This window comes from Struthio camelus, chromosome 1, assembly GCF_040807025.1.
Source record: "Struthio camelus isolate bStrCam1 chromosome 1, bStrCam1.hap1, whole genome shotgun sequence".
Taxonomy (NCBI): domain Eukaryota; kingdom Metazoa; phylum Chordata; class Aves; order Struthioniformes; family Struthionidae; genus Struthio; species Struthio camelus.
Genome location: NC_090942.1, coordinates 5,083,867 through 5,101,243, shown reverse-complemented (window position 1 = coordinate 5,101,243; position 17,377 = coordinate 5,083,867). Strand labels below are relative to the sequence as shown.

The window sequence follows — 17,377 nt, the reverse complement described above, 5'->3', positions numbered from 1 at the left end:
GATATCCCTTCCCCAATCTGCACTGCTCTTAATCACCACCGCCTCAGATGATGCCGATCTCTCGCTGCGCCCAAGCGGTTGTGTCCGCGGTCCCGTGCCGCGGGCAGCACGGCCGTCGGGTGCCTCGGGCCGCTCGAGGACGGGCGTTACGCTGGAACGAAATCCTTAATTTGGGAATTGGCCAAGGCAGCGGCTCCGGGTGGGTGGGAGAAGCGGGAAGATTGTGCGCTGGCTTTCGGCGCGGACGTGAATCGGAGCAGTCCCGTGTTGTTGTGGGAATGGTGCGCGGAGAGTTTTGAGCGCTTCGATCCGTGAACTCTGTTAAGCTTCCCCAATTTGCATTTGCCGTCTCAAGATCAAAACTGCCTTGTGTAGGGCAAGGATTAAATCGCAACAGAAAATGCCTAATGCGTAAATTTTATTCCTGTCCACATGAAAAAATGAAGAATGCTTCAGATGAGGCTCATAAAACATGTTTTTTTTTTCAGTTTATAACTTACAGCTGTTTTGATGTCTCTTCTCAGCATGCCCAACTTATACCCACTTATTTTAATTATTGCACGAGAGCTATAAATTTAAACTGAGCAAATCCCAGTTGTCATGCCTTATGTTTGAGGCTTACAAGGATGTTCCTCCTGTGAGACAATGCAAAGCGTCAGATTGCTTCGATAGCCCAAGAGGAGTGTTACTTTGGGGCCATGCATGACAAAAAAAGGTGGGAATGGGACTTCTTTATTTGTACTGTGAAAGCCAAACACAAGGAGAGCTAAATTCAACATCTGGTCATATCTAAATCCCTGGTTCTGGGCCTGGGAAAGCTGGATATTGAATAACTTTGGTTTACTTGTGAGCGTTGTTTTAGTCTGATCTCCAAGCCTGCGCGTGAGAGAGAATAAAGTTTGAGTGCAGACCTTGTCTGCAGAGCTACTCCAGTCTAAACCAGTGGGAGGTTCAGATTTGGGGATCATCTGCGCTCCTGCTCGCGTCCATGGGCAGATTTCCCTACTGACTGCAGTGGGATTTTGGAGCCCATCCCAACTCTTACCTTCCTCCATCCCCTCTTCCTCAGCCGTGTTTTAAGAGGACAACTACCTGAAGTCCCACTACTGCGAAGGTCTGTGCCAGCCTGACTAAATGAAAATATATTTGTCTGATCACACAAGATAAGGCAATACTTAGGTGTGGGATCTTCAAGGAGAATCCCAAATCCTAGCAAATAATATTGAATCCAAAGGTGCCTTTTTTGCGGGGGGGGGAGGAGGGTTTGCAAAACCAGCACAGAACTAATGTCTCTACACAGTGCCAGGGGACTCTGTGCAACGGTAGCTGTCATGTGTTAGATGAGATATGAAAGATAGGGTTTGACAGCTGGCAACTGTTAAAGTTCTTGGTTTCCTGGAAAGCTAGAAATGTTTACTCTGGTGGACATGGTATGTTGCACATTGAGCAATTATTTTCAGCCCCTACAGAAATCTGTGTGCGAGGAGAACGTAAGTGTGTACTTGCTCTACAGACACGAGTGGTCCCTACGGTGAGCACATGAATATTTGCTTTTCCAGATTGAGACTTAAATTACTGTTGTCATTTGAATTGTGCCCAACTGTGGGCAGTGTTGCTAATATGCTGCCAAACTGTTCCCACGTGGGGGAGCTGGAAAAGCAGGTCCACATTGTTATGGGACAAGAGACTCCTCTTATGGGTTTATCATGCACTGTTGCTATCTGGGGCAAAGCTCTTTAATTTTGATGTGAGAGGGTCAGGATCTACCTGAGACCTCTTACTGTGTAGACTTGAACCTAAATTATCAGTGCTTATCGGTGCAGCAGAGCTGAACTTGTGCGTGGTGGTCTTCACCGGCTGGTCTGAAAGTCCTTTGCAAAAGTCAATCCCAAGTTACCAGCGAGGAAGCTGAAACTCAGAGCAGTGAAATGGCACAGCCAAAATTCATATTCTTAGCTGCCAAGTAGAGGTCACAAGCCCCCAGACCACACAAGCTGTTTGCAAAAAAATAGGAGGAAGGCTGCAAAGAGGAACATCTTTCTTTCTGGTGCTATTTTACACTTGGCCATATGTTGAAAGTGTTTGTAAAATGCTTCAGGGTCCTTTGAGAAGGAATGTGATGTGTAACTGCCAGAAAATGTTGCTATTATATAACTACTAAACATAGTGTTTTGCAAACTGCACCTCCTGGAATAAGTTTTTTTCTTTGCGAAAGTGTTTTGCAACCCATCCACTGTTTTGTCATTCTGTTCTTTCAGGAAACATGTTGATCCTTAAAGAAGCCTAAATAAAGAAGGATTTTCAAGGGTGTTTGAATATTTTAGTAGCATCTGTCCTTCTGAAAAGCCATAACCCAAGGAGAGGTGTCCTCTACTGTTTCTTCTCCAATTTCAGGGTAGTGCAGAGATCCCCATGCTTCACTGGGAGCCCATCACAAACTATGGTTCAGGCTTCAGAGGACTCCTGAGAAACTGGCCAAGGCTTTGAGTATGGAATAAGGGTAGCTGAACTGTTGTCAAAGCCTAAATTAAAGTGAGACGACATCAGTGCTTGCTTCAGTGATGACATTGCTGATGCTTTTTAAGGAGGAGCCTTGCTTCAAGAAGCCAGACTCCAAACACAGCTCCTTTTAGCCCTGAGACTTACGAAGCAGTGCATTTTTTAGATATAAAGCCCTGTAGCTTGAATAAGACGAACGCTGGACAGAGATCATGGGATTTGGTTTTCCAGAGAGGCAGTTGTTGTCCTGGGGATCTTATTGGACATCCCACTATGCTCCTCTTGGTCTCTTGTGCCGTGTCTGCTGGCCCCATGTAGAGGTCTTGGTTTCCCAGAGGGTATCTCAGCTCATCCCAGACACCTCTGTTTGGGCAACTGAATCCTGCCCAGAGCATGGGGTACCTCTCATCTCTCTATAGATGTTGCGTATGGAAAATATGGACATCCTGTATGTACCAGTTTCTCTCCAGTTGCTATAAAGTGGGTCCTGATGACTAGCCTGGATGGAGCTGTCTCCAACCACATTCCCAACCCAAACTCTGTTAAGTTGCTTGGAGAGCACCAACTGTTAAGAGGGAGAAGGTTTTTCTAAGGCAAGTGCCAATTCCTAGCATGTCATTTTGGTCTTGATCTTCTCGTCTCTACCCTCTGGTCCTCCTTTCCTGAAGTTATTTTTTTTCACTGGAAATTATTTCTCTGGCAAAAAGCATCTATTGCTCTGCACAATGTCCAGTGCAGTATGGCCCTATTCCTAATGGGTATTCAAATTTTTCCTGTAGATCAATAATAGTATTGATCAGTGCTAAAACTAATGGTCTTGAATAATAAGTATATCAGTCAGGACAAATGTTTCCCAAGGAAAGTGATGGATGGGCCAGCCATCACTGAGATGGGAACTGCCTCCTGAAATTTGGGAGTGGATGATGATTCTCGTTCCACGTTCAAAAAATATAAGAAAAAATATTAAGCAGGACTCGTCTCCTTATCCCAAATATATTTTTTCCCCCATCAGCTGAATTGCGTGTTTTAGGTATGAGATTCAGATGGAATATTTCTTCAAAACTGTGATTTTTTTTTCCTAAAAGGAGAACAACATTATCTCCCAAATGTTCACAATAAACTCATCAGGTGTTGAGGGTGCTTTCTTCCGTTAGTCAGCTCTTCTGGAGGATCTTCTCTGTAAGCTAGAGAAGCTCAAGGAGCACTTTCTGTTCAGTACTGATCTGGGTGGAAGGACAGATTTAAAAGTCCAGCAGGAGTTTTCTGGCTCCCTCCCCCATAATAGATGGGCACGGGCTGATGCCACAGGTTAAACCGGTCGTGCTTTTGGTTTCACTTGAAAGCTAAATTCCAATGTAAGCACTTCCCAGCCCTTTCGCGCGCTGATGTCTTGGCTGGCCTTTGCTGCGCGTGCTGTGCTTTAATAATCCACGAGTCACCACATTGTTTGCAGCCTGCCAGATAATTTATACTCCATCTGTTCTTCCCCATCCGTGATGCTCGCCATCCCTTCTCCCCGACTGCTATTTGCCTGGCTGGGAGATACGTACAGCGTCTGGTTCTCCCTGTTCATCACCTGCCTCTTGACCCACTTCGGCCTCAGCTCATTAAAGCCACTTATCTTCGTAGGACTAATGACCATTATGAGGAGTATCTTGCAGAAGTCCTTACAAATGTACCTGCCGTGGTGGCTTTTGGGAGCTTGGGTGTCTCTGTTGTCAACACTGTCAACGCTGTCGGGGAGGTGAGTTGGGGTCTGGCGGTCCCTACATGGTCCGGGGACGGTCATGAGGTCTCAGTGGCTCCCTTTCAGCTGCAGCCATCTCAAGGGAGCCCGGTGGGGAGAGCAAGCCAAGGAGCTAAATAAAACTAAGCCCTGTCTGAGGTGCCCTCAGGGTCTGTTCAGCAGCACCATATGAAAGTCAGAATTTGAGGAGAAATGCTGGACAGCGTTCAAGTGAAGCAGATGGGCCGAACAGGGGCAGGATCCCGCAGCCTGCTACCTTCCCTCTCCCTCCGGCTGTGCATTTAGCACGTGCATTTTTCATTCTTGGACCATGCCAGAGGTCTCTGAGGACTCTTGAGAGGTTAGTGAAAGGGCAGGATCCAGTTTACGTACTGCATTCCAGCTTGGTGTGGGGAAGCTTGTAGGTGAAGACCCAAACTCTGCCTCCTTTGACATGCTCAGGCACATGCACCTTCCACCAGATTTGTCTCCCATTTAGTTGGTGGGTGATACCCAAGAGTCATCCATCCACAGATGGATGATTTTTGCCAGAGAAAACAAAATCCAACTCTGACCCACAACTGTATATTTAACACTTTCACAGCACCCTTGCAGCCCTGGGTTTGCCCTGAATTAGTTGTGATCCTCTCTCTGATCCTCTCTCCTCTAGTGGATTCCCACTGATTTCTCTGTAGTTATTACTGACGTGAGATAAATGAGGACAGAACTGGTCCAAGCAAGTGCCTCCATACTTATTGAGGGGTGCGAATAGAGATGCTGATGGTTTCATTAGGAGCACTCAGGTTAGATTATTCCCACCTGTATTTTCCATGCTACTCAACTTTCCCACCTGTAAAATGGGGGCGATAAGTGTGACACAGCAAAGATTCATTAGCGAATGCTGAGGAAGTGGGCTCGTTTGTCTGCAGATGCCTAATGCTATAGTTCTGCTGCAGGACATATGAAGTGGATGCGTACCTGTCTCTTTTAACCCTGCCTCTGCCACTTACATTTCCACTGCCTGGGCAAATCAAAGCGTGCACTGTGCAGGAGGGGATCTTTGGCCTGATGCCGTCTGCAGCAGGCTGAGCCATATGGGGAAGGTGTATTCGGATTGAGACCAGCTATTCTGCAATGTTGCTGTTTCTATGGAAACTATTTTTATTCAACAAGAGAAACTTAAAATCCATAGGGCTAAATTCAGCCCTAGGTAGAAAGCATCCAGAGTTTTTCAGGGGCTCTTCGGTTGATGGAGTTCATAGCTGTCTGTCGAACTGATTGCTTCAGCTTTGGGGTCAAAATACCTTTAATGCTTCTTTCCCCAATACCTTTTCTGGTTCATCCCATCCTTGCACCTCTACATTTTAGCCTTCCCTCAGTTGCACTTGTCAAACCGAGGGGCTATTTGCTCGTGTTGTGCCTTACCAGGGGAATTTCTGCCTCCCTGCAGAGAGCACGTCTTTGGGGAAAATTGTTCCATGTTTAGCAAAGGAAGCTGATGAATTGCAAACAAGACCGATTCATCTGCAAATAATGCAGAGGGCTGTATTTGGGAGGGGTTCTCTATTTATTTATTTATTTTTACTCAATTAAGAAATAAATGCCAGATTCCTGTAGAGGCAGTTTAACCACTGCTATTGCTGTGTTTGTGCCTGGTTACCACACATGAGCTTTGTGATTAAAATTAGGCTGTCAGAAGCAGCCAGTTTCTTGGGGAATTAGGGAAAACACTGGGGGAAGTGATTACTTTCAAAATAAAAACTGAATCAAATAATATGTTTCCAATTATACCAGATGAGGCCTGCTTCTTCTGTGTCTTTTAGTAGGGTAAACCAGGAGAGATGTGATTGAAGGCAATAGCGTTTCACACTGTTACAGCTGGTGAGAATTAAAGACAACTCAGGTCAACCATCTATTAATTGTTCACTGTTTCTAATCAGCCTCTCGCTCTGCAACTTTTCAGCACTCAGACTTAGTTTTGAATTTTGCACAATGTCTATTGTGCACACTATTTTGCACAATAATTAGCGTGGACCAGAAGAGCCTTGAATTTTAGGGTGTTTGAAAATGAGTTCAAATTAGAGGCTTATCCTCTAATCTATGAACTGTGTAAGCTGCTGGGTCTACAACGAGATGTCTTCAGAGTGGTATCTTGAGCAGGATGTGCTACGAAGGAGCATTTCACAGGTCTGAAGGAGATACCCTTCTTTGCACTGTGGACACAGCTAGAACAACCAGCCCATAACACGGCTTCCCAAAATGTCACATTCAAAAGCAACTTAGCCAAGTCCCACTGCTGTCTCTGCGTTGCCCCGTGGAGTGTAAAAGTACCAGAGCTCCGTCCTTTGGTGGCCAGACCACTGCCGTAACATGGACAGATTTGAGTGTATCTACACTTAACTGACATTGGTTTAGTAGACATAACCAAATGCCACGTTTAGCAAGGTGCTTAGATGCCAGAAGATGCAAATTACTACTGTGATGTTGAAGAATATTTGTTGAGTTCAAGACCTAATGGCAATGCATAGCGGAGGTCCGTGACTTTATTAATAGGATTTAGGCATGTAATCCACAGCGGCCCTTTCCTAAATCCCGCCTGCATCCTTCAGAGTCTAAATAGTTTTGTAAACCTGTTTCTGGATCATTTTTGGAGTGACATCTAAGCTCCCAAGTCACCTTGATGTTTTCAAAACCTCTACTACTTGTACCTGAATGGATACGAAGGAGAAAATCATTCAGCTATCTCAGTACCTGAAGAAGAGAGTTGGGAACTAGGAGACCGGGCGTTCCTCCCAGTGCTGTCACAGACTTATTATATGATCTTCAACCTTTCCAGCGTTCAAACCTACAGCTGGGAAAAGAGAGGTAATGCTGGTTTTAGGGAGCTGTTGGGAAGTCCATCAGTGTTCTTGCAATAGGGCTCTGGAAGCACCTGCCATAATAAGACGTACTACAGGATTTTATTCTAGTGACGATGATGAGCATCAAAGTGCGTCCATCTGTCAGACGGCCCGGAGGGTCACAGTCTGTGCACACCGGCAGATTTGCAAACATATCTGCCGCACGCCGCTCTAAAACTGCGAGAGCGCGGCCGAGTTTAATTGCTTCTGGAGATCCGTAACAAGATTCATTATAGCTCTGGGTTTTACCGATGCGGTTCGGGCTGTAAGTGACAGACTTTCTGCTGTAATTTTCCATTCATAACTCATGAGCGCTGTCGTGAACTGTAATCCATCATGTTGGAGACTTTGAATGAGCGACAGTGGCCCTCGTACCGTGTCAAATTGTTGCGTTTTGCTCGGTGCAATTTTCACTTCACTGCAAGGGACTTTTCGGTGCCCTGGTGGATTGTCAGTCCAGCTTTGCTTTGCTCTCCGGCAGTAAATGGCTGGGAGGGTAGTCCCAGCATGCTTTTCAGGGCCCATGACTCCTTGGCATGGGCTGTCTGCTGGTGAAAATTAATATAGCCAATGAAGGCAGTAGGTCTGCTCCTGGGAAGCATTGCCCACCAGTGAGAGTAAAGGTTTACCATACGTGAGGTTATAAAATGCTTCAACTGATCTAAAATATTCTGCCCATTCAGCTCCTCTTAAAAGCAAGTTCTGATGGTGTCTGCTTGCTCAGAGTAGCTGCTGGAGTCTCTTTCAGGCTGGCATTCAAATACCAGGACATCCATCGAGAAGAAAATAAAACGGGAGAGCGCAGCACAAACAGCGACGTGGGCAGTCCTCCCCTCATAGTTGCTTTTATTAAGCAGGCGTATTTTGTGTCGATGTGAATAAAGGAAGGAGAGAGCAGTTCGTTATCCAGTGTTTCACTTTGAGGCTAATACTAATTAAAAGCTTTGCCTTCACTTCAGTGGAACCTATTCTTAGAAATTATGTAAATTAATTGGGGTTTTGAAGAGGAGCATATGCCGAATCCTAAGTAATTCCCTGCTGGCTGAGGCAACTGCAGCCCTGGAGCCGGAGAATGATGTCGGGATCTTTTTTCTTCTTGTGGCTGCAGAAATCTAAGGCTGTTTCTGTAAGTTTGATGATTCTCTTTGAATATCTGAGGGAGATCAAATACCCAGCCCCTGACCATTTGCTGGGGAGGTGCAATACAAAGACTTTTTCTCCCTGAATGCTTTTCCGTCTCAAAAATGGCAATTCACGAAGACTTTTTGTTTCTACAGCCCTTCCCCAAACAAACATACATTCCCGCTTCAAAGAGAATTTTGACCCCCAAAAGGGAGAGGTACCCGAGATCCCGTGAATTCCCCTGAGGAGTTTGCTCTTGCTATTCATCTAGCGGGAATGATGCCTACATGCTATGGTGAATGAGGAGGAAGATATGACCCTAGGATACATAGTGCCTGGAAAGAAGGGGATATGCTTTTGAAGTAACATTACTTTAAATATTATTTGCCTTTTTTTTTTCCCCTGTGGATTATTTTTTTCTGTTTGAAAAAGGCCAGAGCAAATAGAAGAAGCAGAACCCAAGAAACTGATTCAAATAAATGAATAAATGAGAAGCAACATAGCTTAAGTATTTCCATCTCAATCAACAAATCACTTAAAAAGTTGATGAAACTACTTGCATGTTTAAAGATAAACATGATTAAGTACTTTGGTGAATCTGAGCTTTTTATGTATTGAAGCTGGGTACGAGCGTGAATCAAATTCTGCATCTTTTGATGTGATGACGTTATGTGCTTGCAGATGCACATTTTGCAAAGTAGCCTTTTCTTTACAGCCTCACCCCAAGGATTAAGACACTGTGAATGGGGATCCTGGTGCTGTGAAGGAGGCAGCCCACCAGTCCGGATGCTTTCTCTCTTTGGTGGTTTGAAATTCAGGGCTAAGGTCTGAAATTTGCAGCCGTCATCTTTTCATAGCCGAAGCCTTTCCAGTAGTAAAGACGGCAATTTGGATAACCTGCCTTTCTGATGCATCCCGTGTACTAGCCAACCCGTACAAGGAGCCAGATTCTCTTTCGTTATGTAGTCTTTTATTCCTCGAAACGTACTCAGTGTGAAGCTAATAGAAATGGGTCTTGTAAAAATTGTAAAAATCCTTGTCTCTAATGGCGCTAGGAATGCAAGTTCCCAAAATAGAAGTTGTCAATTCTACAGGTGAAGACGGTTCTTGGGGGAAGAAAGTATAATGACATACAACTGTGGATCAATATAAAATCATTTTAGAGCAAGAATACAGCATGTAGCAATGAATGTAGCTGGGAATGACATTGCTAACTGCTTATCAGAGAGTAAGTTTTCTGCATGCATTTTGGATTTCAGTGTGTGCTAAATATAACAACATCTCCCTTCATGGTTGTTTTGGTTAATGTGTAGATGGTTTAGAGATACTGTCTGCTGAGGACATTTTGCTTAAACAAACACAAAACATGATCATTACTTACCCTGGGTTTAAGATGCCAATGTGTGTGCCTTTTAGACAGGTGTCCTGAGGGACTGAGTAATTTGATAGATGTTGCACAATAAACTGGTGGCAAATTAGGGAGTTCAACCTGGGTTCCACCTTTGGCCTCTTGGCTGGAGAGTAGACCTCTCCATCTTTTGGTACCTGGACACCAGCGCTGGCCCTTATTCTGGTGTCCTACAGAAACAGGCCACCCCCCCCCGTGTATATCAGAGCCATCCTGGACTGCTTCTGCCTGCGTTGTGCATTGCCCAGGGGATGCTGGGTTGCAGTACTGACACCTCTGGACTGACCTCCCACCTCTCCCAGGCTGTAGAGCCTGGCAGGGGTTCCTCCTGGTGAAGGGGAACCCTGTGCAGGGGCGATTTTCAGGTAGCCATTTCTCTGGATGAGTCCAGAGAGGGCCTCACTTTGGTGAGTGCAACCCGCTTGGTCACTGAGTTCAATTTAGATGCTGCAGGTGAGATCAGTGCAACATCACGCTTGAGATCTGGTGGGTTTGGTCCTGCAGATCTATTCCCCAGGAGCCAAGCTGTCTAGGTTCCCTCTCTTCCCATGGCTGAATGAAAAGATAACATTCAAACTCATCGGAAGACAAGGAGCACACAGTTGTAGCTGTGAAGCAATCTGGTAATCATCTAGGGGACAAAGTCCAAGTAGACTTTTACTGCAGGTGAAAGGAAATGCTGAGACATTTCCTTCTTGTCGAGCCCTCCGTTGTGGACGGTGCTGACACACTCTTTGTTCCTCTTCCTCGTCTTACCCTGCAGGACCACGCTGATTTAAGAAGCCACTTCTTCACTGTGGGGATGAAGCTGGAGGCAGTGAATATGAGGGAGCCATTTAATATCTGTCCTGCATCAGTGACCAAGGTGAGCTCCCAGAAGGGAGGGCTGAAAAGGCTGGTTAGGAACATCTTGCTGATTTCCATCACTTTTAGAAAAACTCTGGTGGAACTTCGTGGACTGGAGAACACATTGAGAAATAAATTAAAAAAAAAATCCATGGCTTTTTCCTCCATAGTGGATTATTTCTGTCCTACAAGCTTCACTAGGTGACCATATATGCATTTAGATCTGATAGGGATGCTCATGGCTGTCTACCGCTCTTGTTTAGAAACAGAGGCTCCCCGTTTTATCCCTGCCTTCCCTGCATCCACACATGCCTATTTTCCCTGCATGTCTGGGAAACCATTTGAAATAAACCAGCTGGAGATAGAGGGAACCTGGATATTTAATACACTCTCTGAAAGGCAAGAGAGGGGAAGGCTCTGCGGCCTCCAGGATCACCTCTAATCCCTGCTCAGCTATAGGCGCACTGACAAACCCTCAACCCCTGGCACTTTTCCTTGCCTCAGTTTACCCATCCGAAAATGCCTTGATCTGGTAGAAATACATTGATGAAAAGTGTTAGGTGGGAAAAGGTTATTTTAAGTAGTTTGATTCAAGGGCCTGGCTGTTTCAGCTGTCTGCATTTGCTAATGTTACAGCACATTTAACTTCTGTGTTTTTTTTCTCCCCCTAGGTTTTTAACAATCATTATTTACAAGTGACCATTGACGACTTGAGATCCGAACCTAGCAAAATCTCCATGCTTTGCCATGCGGATTCCTTAGGGATCTTGCCAATACAGTGGTGCCTTAAAAATGGAGTCAATCTCACACCTCCCAAAGGTTCGTATTCATGGTTTTGATTTCTTGGTGATTTGAGGGCTTCCTCTGAAGGAAGCTTGCCTGTTCTTGCTGCCTTTGAAAGCACATTGCCGTTTCCCTGAGAGCATCGTGCTAAGTGTCGTGAGTCGGTGTGGCTCCGTTGAGTCGCTGGAGCTGCTCCGGTTGGTGTCAGCCAGGGAACATCTCGGCAAACACATCTCATGGGGGGGGGATCGGCGTGTTTGCGTTTTGCAGGCTGAAGAAAGCTGTACCAGTGCCTAGCAAATCCCTGGAAAATGCATCTTGGTGTTGCTTTGTTGAGAGAGCAGGAGGAGCACCAAGGGATGTTTTCACCCCCATCTTAATATCCACTATGCCAAGCGAGGGGATGGTCTGTTGTTTAAGTGTGGGTTGGGTTCTATTCACTGTTGGTTTTGGCTATTTGTCTGAGGTCGGAGAGTGATTTCACTTGGTTGTCCCTCCGATCTCCATCTGTAGGGCACTTCCCTACACAACGGGATGGTGCATTATATATTATAGTGGGAGGGACACGATAACACAGAAAGCAGATAGTGAGCAAGTCTTGCAGAAGGAAACATGAGGAATTCAGGTTTGGGATTGTCCTTGAGGTCAGGCAGAAATGTGCCGCCCGGCTCTGCTTTAGTGTCCACATTGGCACAGCACTGAGCCTGAGCGAAGCTCCTATATCTAAGAGGCTTCTGGATGGAAATCAGCTTCTGACCCACCAGCTAAGCTCACAGCTGTCTGCCCAGGAGTGTGTGGACTTTTCCATAGCTGTCTCAGAAAATCCCAGGCGAGGGCAAATTGCAAGCAGTGCTTGGGATCAGAGCCAGCAGAAACAGCCTCCGACCGTGGTGTTTCCCAACTTTGTCGCAACGCGATTAATTACTTGCTATTTCAGACAACCACCTGCGGTGTCCTAGCAATATTTCTTCGCTTGCAAAAAGCGTCTGCTTTGTGGAATAGTAGATTTCTGAAGCTGGCCAGGGTTGATCCTTTGCCAAAATAAAGGTGTTGCTTGGGAGCAAAAAGAAATGCCTCAAAAAAAAAAAAAAAGCCCATAAAAGTTTTGTGCATGCAGGTTTGTCTTAATTTTGGAAAAAACGCTCCGTTGCTGTTCCCAAGGAAATGACGGGTTATTCCATGGTCACCCTAACTTTTGCTGCACAGGAATTGAGCTTCTGCTGGGCCTAGCTCTGCCAGATTCGGAGTCCTCTTGTGTGCATCCAGCATGTCTTTTCAGCATATGTAATTTGAATTTCCCACCAAAGTCTGGGAGCACTATGTGTGCAGCTGCATTCAGTGTATCTATTATTTCCCTGCTACTTTGAGTGAAATAAGTTTACTCTCTGGATGCTTTATCTCCCTTCTGCTTAAGTGGAGTGGTAATGATAACAGTCTTGTAAGCGCTTGCCAGCAGTGGCCACAAAGTTGAAGCAGCGAATGGGTGTCTGGTGTGATGCCTGGAGACTAGGGCTGCACCCGGGCTCCTGAGACAGCATATGAAGTCTGCCTTCATTCCCTTGATCAAAATGAAGTTTGTCTTCTGCTGTCAGATCAGAAATCCTGGAGGGAAGCTAATAAAAGAGGTAGAGTAAATAGCAGATATATGCATGCTATATGTTGCTGTATTTCTTTTTGTGCGTGTGATGGCTGCGTGCCCAAACTGCATCTTAACACCTTTGGTGTCAAAAGCTTTCTTCATCAGCGGAGACGCTCTTCGAGTCACTAGGATGTGATCAGACGTCTGAGTGATTTCTAAATGATTTATTTGGGGAAGTCTAGGTGGAAAGTGGAACACGTCCAAACCAGCAAAGCATGCTGAGGAAACTACCCTTTTCTGAGCAGAGTAATACCAGCTTTGTGTAAAGAAGTAATCAGGACTGATAGGAGAGAGCTGCAACACTGTGAGGACAGCTGTGGTGTGAGCTGGCTGCTGATGAGCTGGTCTGCAGGAGGAGGAGGAGGAGATCCCACCATTTCCACCAAAATCACCCAATGGCCCACCTGCCCTGGTGTCTCCAGAACTGCCCATTCTAGCACACGGTTTTGATCGACCCGCTGCTTCCCAAATGCTGAGACACTTAAACACTTCTGACCAGCATCATCCTTGGCAGAGAATATGTCGACAGTACTTGATGTTGCCCAAACGGCTCTTCTTGTGGAAAGGCCAGAAATTCCCACGGAGTAGAAGATGACAGTGCAACACTGCGGATGTCTTTTTTTTCTCTTAGTGAAAAAGAGCTTCTTTGCTGTATTCTGGACTGCTTGGGTTTTGTGGTTATAAAATTAACTGAGCTGATTTCATGAGAACAGTGTGGCAGGTTGGCATATTTGGGTTCCCAGTACTTTTTGTCTTCTTGCCTTTGCATTTCAGGCTTTTGTTGGAGCTGTAATGTAATGTGCAGTCATGAACAGGAGGTGCAAACATTTGCTACTAGAAATAGAGAGCACTATTTTGCTGTACAGTGCCAAAAAATGAATACCCATTTACTGCTGCTGTATAAACATTGAACAAGCGCTGTTTGTATTTCTTAGAGTTGGATTTATAGACCACTTCCCTTTAGAGTAACAACCATTGTTCCTTTTTATGTGCTATTAAGAGAGGGGGAAAAAACATTTCAGTAGCGCTACTAGTTGTAAGGTTTCCTAAGGAAATGCCGCTTCCAAATCCTCCAGTACATTTGTATTGTGGTATTTGCTTCTGATTAAACTGCCAAGCTCTTCCATGCTGAGAGTAGAGACAGCAAACACAATGAGATTTCACATATTTTGGGAGCAGTACGTGAATCATGCAAGCAAAGCTTTGCACATTATCACTTGGGCTGAGCCATTAAGCGTAACAGCGTGTGAATGCCATGTGCTAAAGGAGCTAAACATTTCACTTTCATGCTTAGGTTCAGGGAAAAGGCTGCAGAGAGGTCCAGGCTTGTTTGCTGCCCGTTCCCCAATATGCTCTTACAGGAGCCATCCTTATTGGGCTGCAAAAGTGAGTTATGGCAAACTCTGTTACTGTCCTCCCTGATTTTGTTCCCGCCAAAAGTGTCCTAACAATTTGGATGGTGCAGGGCCAAGTCAGTAGGTGGTTGTGCAGCGACAACTAAATGATGTTTTTATACTTTGCTGAAGTCATGTCAGTGTGCTTTTTTCCATCTGCTCTGCCAAGACTGTGCATAGCTTGCATTTAAGATTCAAAAAGTGTCCACAGGGGTTAAACTGGAGAGAAGAGAACGTGCAGGATGTGGGCAGGTTTTTGTGTCTCTGAGCCCTGGCTGATTTAATGAGGACAACTACAGTGTGGCTGTCTCCATCTGAGTCAACTGCCCCAGCTGCCCGTAGAGTCACTGGAGGGACTTTTGTGGACCGATTCGGCTCCTTCTGAAGGAGGACGGACAAATGGATGTGCCTGGATGTGCCTATTTCTCCACTGGCAGCTGAGGGAGCCCAGGGTGACACTCAGCAATAGGCATCTCCGCTGCGAACATCTGTATTTGATCAGATGAATCCCCTTCTGACCTGAAGTTATTTAGACTTCTCCTCTAGTTTTCCATTTCATTTTATTAAACTGAAAACTATCCGGCAAACAAATAACTGGAAAAAAGGGAGATGGAGAAGAAGTCCTTTTCCTATCATTATCATGTTTTACTATCGGACTTTCATGCCCCACAGAGACCAGGAATCTTGGGAGCCTCTGTGCTCAAGGTTTTGTCTCATTTATCTGTTTGTCACATATGCAGTCGTTAAAATTAGAAGTTGATTTTATCCCACGTACTTACATCTTGGCAGAATGCTTGGGAGTTTATTCTCAAAATCTTTACCTCTTTTTTGAATCCGTGTAGCTGATAGGCCTAATCCCCTCAATATTCCAGTCCTTTTTCTCCTGCAAAAAAATTCAGAATTTTCACTATCATGAAAGATTCATTTCCATATGATCTTGGGTGTCTCTTTTTGGCCTATCAATGAAAATGATGTTAAGGTTCAGTGAGGCCATTTCCAAGCTGAAATGCTAGACAGGGAGCTTTGATTGGCCTTTAAATGACTCCTGAAACTTTCCAGTGCACGTGGTTCTGCAATAATATTATTGCAGTGTCATCTCGGGCCCCTGGACAGGATTAGCACTCTTTTGTTTCAAGCACTGTAAAAACATAGGCTAGGAGCCAACCAGAAAAAAGCAAAAAAACAAAACCCAAAAAACTTATCTGTCCCAAGCGTTTAAATAGCCAGGTGAGAGCTCTAGAGGAGTGGAGCTCTGTTTTGTCTCTCTGTGTTGGCACTGTTTCAGAGAGGCCTCTATAAATCACTGTCGCTTCCATCTTTCCCTAGAACATAGGGGCTGAAAGGATCGTCTGGTTGATGAGACTTTAGCCTAGGAGCTGGGAAGTCTGGGTTCATTTTCCTGTCCTTCTCCAGGTTCCTTTATGGCCTTGGATTAGGTGTTCACTGTGATGGGACTCAACTCACTGCTGGAAATTCAATCACACAGAGTCTGTCCGTAGTCACTGAAGAGAGGAGAATTTACCCCATCCTAAGGAAGATAGGATGAATCAGCTTCTAAGCATGCTGGTCCTCTCCCTGTCAACTGCTGAGGGACCCTTGATGTCCAGTTTTAGTAGCCCCAACTTTTAGTTGGCTATAGCAAGGAGAGATGAGTCCGTGGCTAGTCCCACCTGGAAAATGGAGGCAGTAGCACTTCTCTCAGTAGTTATGGCTTTATTGAGGCCTGTGAGATGCTTACAGGAAAGGGAAAATGAGGAAAATAAAGATCCTTGATTACTTTCTAATGAAGATCTGGAGTTTGCCCTCTTCCATTCGACTGCTGCGTGCCGCTGAGCAGCTGCCCACCATTCACAGTCCACTGTTGCAGTCGTGCTGCATGCATGCATTGCTGTTGGCCAAAGATGTTCCTGGAGGAGGAGCCACCTTTCTTTTGTATGTGGGAGGACAGCATCTATCACAGGAGCCTGCGACAGGCACATGATATATAGCTAGTAGGGTGTTAAGATACAGAATAGCTGGTTTCTTTCCCTTTTCTGTGCTTTTGCACTCTGCATTTCAGTCCCTAAGTATGTGCCAAAGAGAAATGCAGAAGATGTATGCCCAGGGGCTGGAGATGTGTTGACCCTGGCATATGAACAGGAGTCCAGAGAACAGAGCACTTCACGGGACTGGCCCCTGTAAGTAGCATCCAGCTGTGCCTCCTGGAGATTTACGTCCCCTCTACAGGGAGGGCGAGCCAAGTGGGATCAGTCGGGAGCTCATGGCGGGATAGGAGGGACTGGACACACATCCTTCCATCAGTGTCCTTTGTGTGGGATTTCTTCTCTATATATTCAGGATAATAACAATTACCTGCTTGCTAGGACCCATAGCCTGATACTTCCCACTTCACTGAGATGCAATGGGATGCTGAAATGCAAACGGTCATTGACTTGGCGCCCATTTCCTACTTGCCCTCCCGTGCAGAGTGGTGGCTGATGGTGTTCTCTGTTTTGTCTTCCTGTAGGTTACTCTGGCCAGGACTTTGACTGGGCGGATTACCAGAAGCAGTGCGGAGCGGAGGCAGCGCCTCATCTGTGCTTTCGAAACGTAAGCTCCGGTTTTCCCTTTGCATGGTGCTAGTCGATCGGTGCGAAACAGGGCTGCTCGCTCCTCGGCGCTGAAGGGCGTGAGCGAGCATTCAGGGAGGCTCCTCCAGACCAGCATGAGCCTGTCTTGGAATTGAAGCTGGAGAAGCGTTTCAGATCTCCCTGCCTAATAGATGAAAAACATTATCTTAGTTTTTTCTTTATCTATCTGATCCATTTAGGTTATTGGCTCTTCACATCTCGCTCTGATTTTGTACAATGCCAAGCATAAGAAGGATCTGATCTCACCCTTACAAAAAAATTCAAATACTATAAAAAAAACTCCATAAACCCATCATATGGAAAAATTCGTATGATGTCATCAGGCCCTTTTCACTTGTTGGATGTTTTTTTCTTGTTTCCAAATGGATACATTTAACTAAACCAAATGCACTTAAAAAATAGAGTTGAAATTGTTGCGCTCGGAGTGTGA

At 45.4% G+C, this 17,377-nt stretch overlaps 1 protein-coding gene across 3 annotated transcripts in view; it reads left to right on the top strand.

Moving 5' to 3' along the window:
• SFMBT2 (Scm like with four mbt domains 2) overlaps positions 1-17,377 on the top strand; it is a 115,486-nt gene that overhangs the window by 61,860 nt on the left and 36,249 nt on the right. For all 3 annotated transcript variants that reach the window (XM_068958406.1, XM_068958486.1, XM_068958569.1), the window contains 3 exons: positions 10,419-10,520; positions 11,173-11,320; positions 16,824-16,906. In XM_068958406.1, the coding sequence (XP_068814507.1) occupies positions 10,419-10,520; positions 11,173-11,320; positions 16,824-16,906 (333 nt within the window). The remainder of the gene's footprint in view (positions 1-10,418; positions 10,521-11,172; positions 11,321-16,823; positions 16,907-17,377) is intronic.